General features: G+C 61.7%; 1 protein-coding gene across 1 annotated transcript; it reads right to left on the bottom strand.

Annotated features, from left to right (window-relative positions):
- Window positions 1-2407: 2407 nt before the first annotated feature.
- Window positions 2408-5369, bottom strand: TLDC2 (TBC/LysM-associated domain containing 2). The gene is made up of 6 exons (XM_027664032.1): window positions 5337-5369; window positions 4386-4568; window positions 3803-3955; window positions 3534-3629; window positions 2901-2974; window positions 2408-2543 (listed from the first exon to the last, which is right to left on the bottom strand). The coding sequence occupies exons 1-6, from the start codon at window positions 5367-5369 to the stop codon at window positions 2408-2410; spliced, it is 675 nt and encodes a 224-aa protein (XP_027519833.1).
- Between the last annotated feature and the right edge of the window lie 1328 nt (window positions 5370-6697).

Here is a 6697-nt window from a genome sequence, read left to right on the forward strand (position 1 = left end):
AGGGAGGTGGTGGAGTCTCCATCTGTGGAGAGACTCAAAAGCCGCCTGGGCACGTCCTGGGCAGCCGGCTCTGGGTGGCCCTGAGGGAGCAGGGACTGGGCAAGGTGACCTCCAGAAGTGCCTCCAACCTCACCCAGCCTGTGATCCTCCCCAGCACTATTGGCAGAAATGTGAAATGGGCCTGAAGTCAGAGGCTATGTGTTGGTGAGGGATTAGGCAGTGCTGAGAGGCCTGGAATGGGAATGGGTCCTGATGTCTTCCTGGGTGGGCAAGGTAATTTATTGGAGCCTTTCTCCAGTCTGTTTGGTGATGGCTTGCACCTTTGGTGCCTTCTCTGCTGCCACCACCATTTGCCACAGCAGCAGCAGCTTCTACAGGGCAGAGAAGATGTTCCTTCTCTTCTCCCTGGGCTGAAGATGGAGGCCACAGCCTGCCAGCCCTGGGGTATGGGAGGCATTTGTGAGTCTGTGTGCCCCAGCCGTGCTCACGGGCCGTCGGCAGCAGCAGGCGTGGCACCTCAAAGGGGTGAGGAGGACACGTGTGTGAGGTCTGGGCGGATGGTGCTGGGCAGTGTTGGGTGGCACCAGGGCACAGGGCTTGTGCCCCCAGCTGGGTGCCCTGAAGGGCTGCAGTGGCCTCCAGGCACATCCACTTGGAGTGTCGAGGCCATACGGGGAACACGGGGGCGCAGGGTCTGCTTCCCTAAGGGCACCTGGTCAGAGCAGCTGTGAACAACAAGCCAACCCTTGTGGTCATGGGGTAAGGGAGGTGATGAGGTTGGACCTGACCAGTGGCACAGTGCCTTGGGAACGGTGTGGGCAGCAGGAAAGCCATCCATTTTTTTTTATCTGTGAGGATTCAGAAAGGGAGGAAGACAAACCTTGCTCTAACTGTCTGGTGGACTCTCAAGAGACTACAGGCAACTGGAACTTCACCACAGGTCAGACTGTAACCCTGGGGAGGGGTTCGGTGGGATTCTGAAAGTGGAGGAGGAGGGAGGAACAAAGGAGTGGCAGAAAGCGGGTATGAAAGGGTTATGTTTAAAACAGGACTGGTTGATGCATTGTCTGCCTGTGTCCTGCACTGGCTCCATCTTCTGTCTGTCCTGTCCTTGGCTTAAATCCATTCTTACCTGTTTCTCCTTCAATCTCCCACAGCCTGTGTGGATGTGTGCTGCAAGAAGTAGGTGCCAGCTGCTGGAGAGGTGGCATGGGTGGGCTGTGGGAGCTGGAATCAGCAGGGAAATGCCTGGTGAGGTTCAACGCAGGTACAAGTGGGATAGGGAGGGTGAGTGGATGTGTAAAGTGCTGCAGCCTGGGGCTCAGTGGGATCCAGGCTTCACAAAATTGCGGGTTTAGGGGCAGGAGCTGAGGTGAGATCATGGGATCACCAGGTGAGGTCATGGGGTGATACTTCAGCTCAGCATCCAGTTGTGCTCCTACAATAAATACATCAAATGTGGTCAAACCAGGCAGGCCCTTGCCCTGCCATGGAGCCCCATGAACCACCCCTGCCTGGAATCCCGTGAGGCTGGTCCTGCTGCTGAGACAGGGATGGTGGAGGAGAGTTCGCCCAGCATCCAGGAGTGAGAAGCTAAACCCTGTCAGCCAGGCAAGAGGTAAGAGGTCATGGAGCTCTGGGTGGGAAGGGGTCCAGAAGGGCTCTTGTCACCCTTCCCTGGTGGGAGCAGGTCAGGCTGGGATGCCCAGCATAGCCTGGAAACCCTCGTCCTCATGGGGTGATGGGGTGGATGGAGACAGTAGACTCTGCCAGAGGGGGGACGGATCCCTGCACCCCCCTGAAGCAGGGCCTCAGGCTGACCCCCTTTTTGCTGTGGCCTGGGCTGGGACAGGGTACAGCTGGTGCTGTCACAGCTCAGGCCTGCTCCCCACCAGGGGCTCTGCACACCTTCACGGTGCCATTCATTGTTTCCAGGGCAAGGATGAGGCTGTGGGTGCAGCTCTGCCTGTTTATTGAGGAGTGGTGACTGTGCTGCCTGCCAGCCCTGCCAGCTCCTGGGCGCGCCTGGTCCTGCCGGCATCGTGCCACTCTCGAATGTTGCTCCTCCATCTTCTGCCCTGTGGTGCCCGGCGCCGCCGTGTGCCCCCATCCCAGCCAGGCAGCTGTGTGGGGCCGTGGTGGGGCTGCTCCTGCAGCCCCCCTGGGCAGCCCGGCACGGTGGCAGCAGCACTGCAGGGCTGAGACCCCACTGCAGCCCGTCCCCATCATGCTGCCCCCACCGGCTGCTGGCACATGACATGGGGATGTTGGGGGGAGGGAGGCAGGAGCGAGGCTGGCACCGTCCCACAGGCTCGGCGGGTCCTGGCAGGGAACAGCTGTGCACGAGACATCGGTGTCAAAGCATCCCCCCCGGTGCCACCTTTGTCCCCAGGTGTGGTTGGTGGGGTCAGGCCAGACCCCACAGTTCCAGGTCCTGGATGCAGAACTCCTCCCGGGATGAGAGGGTCTCGTTGTCGAAGGTCTCGCAGCGGTGGCTGCCCCCACGGTGCAGGTCCCCATCCAGCCACAGCCCAAACCTGCCGCTGGGAATGTGCCAACGGCACGGTTGGCTGAGAGTCCCCACTCCTGCCTCCTCCATGTCTGGAGACGTCCCAGGCCACCTTCTGGGGAATCAGCCACCTCCTGTCCCCATCCACTGTCTCCCAAAATGGGCATGAGACAGGACAAGTAGCCGCACCAGGGATGCCATCGTGCCCACAGGCAGGGAGTGGGCAGGGAGCAAAGCCAAGCAATGAGATGGCCAGTGCTGCTGGACAATCTGTGCTAGTGTTTTGGGGTTCAAACCACCACCACGTGCCTGGACTCAGCTCCACAGGGCTCTTGTGGCCATCAGGGCTGGTGGCCCTGTGGGTGGCTGAAGTTGCCAGTGCAGCTCCTACCTGCCCCCGCCGACCATCAGCAGGTCCACATCCCCTTTCACGAAGAAGTTGTTCCTGCCTGTCCACCTGAACACCTGCATGGGGACAGCAGTCAGTGGGGATCGTGTCCCCATTCCTGTCCCTGTCCCTGTCCTGTGAGGAACAGCTGGGGGTTGCTGAGCCAAGCTGGCTCTGCCCAGCATGGCCGTGTCCCACTTTTGCAGAGGAAGACCTGGCCGAGCCTATCGGCACCGGCCTGCTGCTGGTCCATCCCTCCCAGCAGCCCCGGGGGCCCCACCAGGGGACAGCTGCCACCATCACACACACAGAGTCCCACCAGAGCAGGCAGATGTGGCTGAGCTGCCTCCACATCCCGCCAACTCAGTGCTGGGCTGTGACTGTCCTGCTATGCAGAGGTCCCCGGTGGCCCCCAGCTGGGCATAGTCCCTTTCCCTGAGCCCCCCCCCCGCGCACTGCCTGGGATTCGCCTTCTCCCCCTAGCCCCGGAAAAACTGAGGGGACCAAGCACAGCCATGCCACCCCACAGACCCCTCCCCATCACCGTCGGGCCCCCCAGGGGTGGCTGAGTCCCAGGGGCATCGCCAGCCCCCCCCACCCTGGGGTGGCCCACAGCTGGTGGCCCACAGCTCCCACCTTCAGCTCCGGGGAGAAGGAGAAGAGGAAGGTCTCCCCTGACCCGTAGAAGCCACTGCTGCAGCGAATGGCGCTGGAGGAGAAGGCACCGAAGGCCTGGGGGGAGCAGAAGGGGAGTCTCATGGCACAGTGCTCAGTGGGGCTCCCCAGTGCCAGGACGTGTCCCCCATCCTGCCTCCAGCAGCGAGGATGTGGCCACGTCCCGGGTGCCGCCAGGTTTGCTGCCCCCAGTGCCGTGGGGCAGCTGGGAGGGGAGGGCGCGGCTATACCTGCGCCTCCGTGTCCCTGACGATCAGAAGGGCCGGGGACCCCGGCTGGCCCCCGCGCCGGTACAGCGTCCGTAGGCTGAAGCCATCCTGCCTGGTGGAGTACTGCAGGCACCAGGGCTGCTGTGTCAGCCGGGGGGGCAGGTGGGGGCCCAGCTGAGGCAGAGTGGGCTCAGTCTGGGCTGACAGGCTGCTGCTGAGCATCCTCCCCCCGCCCCGAGTATCCTCTTGAGAGAGCTCATCAAGCATCCAAACATCCTGCAAGGGGTGTCCCCAAGCACCCTCCTCCTAAACGTGCTCCCAAAGGGTCTCCTCAAGCTCTCAAACTACCCAGCAGGCTCTTAGCATGTTTCCCCAAGCATCCTCACCCTGAAAACCTTTCTGAAATGGCTCCCCAGGCATCCTTCTCCCCACCCCCAAGAGGTGATGTTGAGGTGCTGTTAAGATGACTATTCCCAAAGGACGGGGGATTATCACCCATCTGGCCTCACACTGGACCAGTTCCTGGCAGGACAGTGGCCATGGCTGTGTGACACAGGGGAGATGAGTGTGATGGTGGGTGCCCATGCTGGCAAGCGTCCCTCACCTCATGGATCTCCCTGTCCTGCAGGATGCTGCTCGGTGTGCTCAGCACCAGCCTGCATGGCTCCTCCAGGGCTGGGGCTGCTGCTGGGGCTCCCTCCCAGCCCAGCTGCCCCTCTTTGGCTGGCTCCTCACATCCCACAGGTGGCTCCTCACATCCCACAGGCAGCTCCTCGTCCTGGTTGGGCTGAGGGCAAGTGGAGTTGAATGCCCCTGTGGGCCCAAGGGAGCAGCATCTCCCGACCCTGCACTGCTTGGGGTGTCTTCCATCCTCTGTCCAGGGGCTGGGCAAAGGGGTCCAGAGTCCACTAGGCTGAACCTCCTGCCCCTGGCAGCCTCTGCTCCCCACAGCTCTGCTATGCCATGCCGGGCCATGCCTGGCACTCTGCCAGGCCGTGCCACTGCTGCACACGGAAGTTCAAAAGCGTGTGGCCACCCGAGGAGGGAAGAGGAAGGGAAGGCAGGGGAGGCTTCAACAACTTCAGTCCCACTTCAACTCCAGCAGAAGGGGCAAAGCATGACCTTTTCCCTCCTTGCCCACTGCTAGGCTGACCCCAAAGTGTGGATGGGTTCAGGGATGTGCCTTGGTCTTGGTGGCAGCTGGTGACGTGTGTCTCTCCCAGCCACATGCTCAGTTTGACTGCGGGTGCAGTCCGTGCCCAAGGGTGAGTGGGCAGCAATTCCCTGCTGATCGCCCTGAGGGGACAAGAGGGATGAGCAAGGGCAACACTGGGTGGCAGAGGATCTCCTGCCCCCAGGGTACCTGGATCCTCGGGGGGCAGAGTGGCTACAGGGGCAGGTCCCATGTGTGCCCATCACCCGCTGCACCTCCCCAGGATAGCCCCTGTCCATCTGTCCAGCCATGCGTCCAGTCTAGTTGGTGCCTCCCAGCACTGCCCCCAGCTCATTGCCAGCTCCTACATTGCCGTGTGGGACCCCAACACGATGGACTTACCAGGAGGTGGTAGCGGACTTGGAGCCCCCTCATTGCAGGTGCTGCCGGGGCCCTGGAGCTGCTCTGCTGAGGAGCCCCAGACACTGCCCTGGGGTTAATGTTCACCACGTCGGCCCCTCCCTGGCCATCTGTGCGTGACGCAGATGGGTGGGGATCCCAGCAGCCTGTCCTGGTTCATGGGGGTCCAGGAGCTGACCCCTGCAGGGCCAGGTCCTGTGTGGTGCTGGGATGGGTGGGCAGGCGTCCCCCTCCAGCCAAGTGCTCGGTGGCTGGTGGCCATCACCTCCTTTGTGCCCCCACTGTCACCTGGAGCCAAGCAGGGAGCCCCCAGGCCACACGGGAGCCCTTGTTTTGGCATCAACAGGAAGGTGGTGCATGTGTTGTTCTTTGCAACACGACTGTTGCAATGGTTGTAGCAACTGCCACCGCCTGCTTGGAGGCCATGGTGGCACAAGGAGATCCAGTCTGTGCTGACATCCTATGGAGCCAGGGCCCGGGGGAGAGCCAGGACTCAGCAGATGAAGGAGGGAACCCCTGGCTGAGGCACCCTCCTACATCAGGTGCCACTGAAGAAGCTCCTGCAGACCAGGGAGGAGGTGCAGTGCCCCGGTGCAGTCCCTTCCCAGTGACGCCACCCCCCAGAACAGTCAATACAGCTGTGAGCCTGTGGGTACAACCAAAACACTACTCCACTTATGCCAGTGAAGGATTTTCTGTGTGCCCTGCATGGTGGTATGATGACTGCAATGCCAGGCCCAGGCCCTGGGCCCACTGCAGGCAATTTGGGGTTGCTCCTCATCTCCACGGCAGGGTCCATTGTAGTCCTGTCAGTCCTGGTGGGTGTCAGCTCCATTGTCCCCACCAGGCTTTGACGGCAGGCTTGCCCTTTACCCTGCTCCTGCCACATCACTCTGCCCCTGTCCCCATGTTTCCAAACCCCTGCCTCTGATTCTGTCCCTGTCCTTGACCATTGCCCCTGCCCATTCCCGCTCCCGCCCTTTCCTTTTCCCTATCCTTGACCATGCTCCTGGCCTATTGCCCTTCCCCTGTCTATTCCCCTGCTCTGACCCTGCTCATGCCAATGTCATGCCTCTGCCCCTTGCTCCTCCCCTGCCCCAGAACTCACCCCATCACCTTCCTCAGGAGCGCTTCTGAGTCCAGCTTTGGGGCTTGCTCCCCGGGGAGACCCAGATAGACCCAGCCCAGGGGGCTGGTGGGACCAGGAATGGGGCTGCAGAGGATGGAGATGCTGCCTGCAGGCCTTGGGTCAGTCCTGCTGCCTCCCAGCATCCTGATGGTGAATGATTTTTGGCTTTGTGGGAAGAGGGGGTTTTAAAATAGGCACCCTTCCATAGCTCCAG

The sequence above is a fragment of the Corapipo altera genome, unplaced genomic scaffold (assembly GCF_003945725.1).
Source record: "Corapipo altera isolate COAL_440 unplaced genomic scaffold, ASM394572v1 110, whole genome shotgun sequence".
Lineage (NCBI taxonomy): Eukaryota > Metazoa > Chordata > Aves > Passeriformes > Pipridae > Corapipo > Corapipo altera.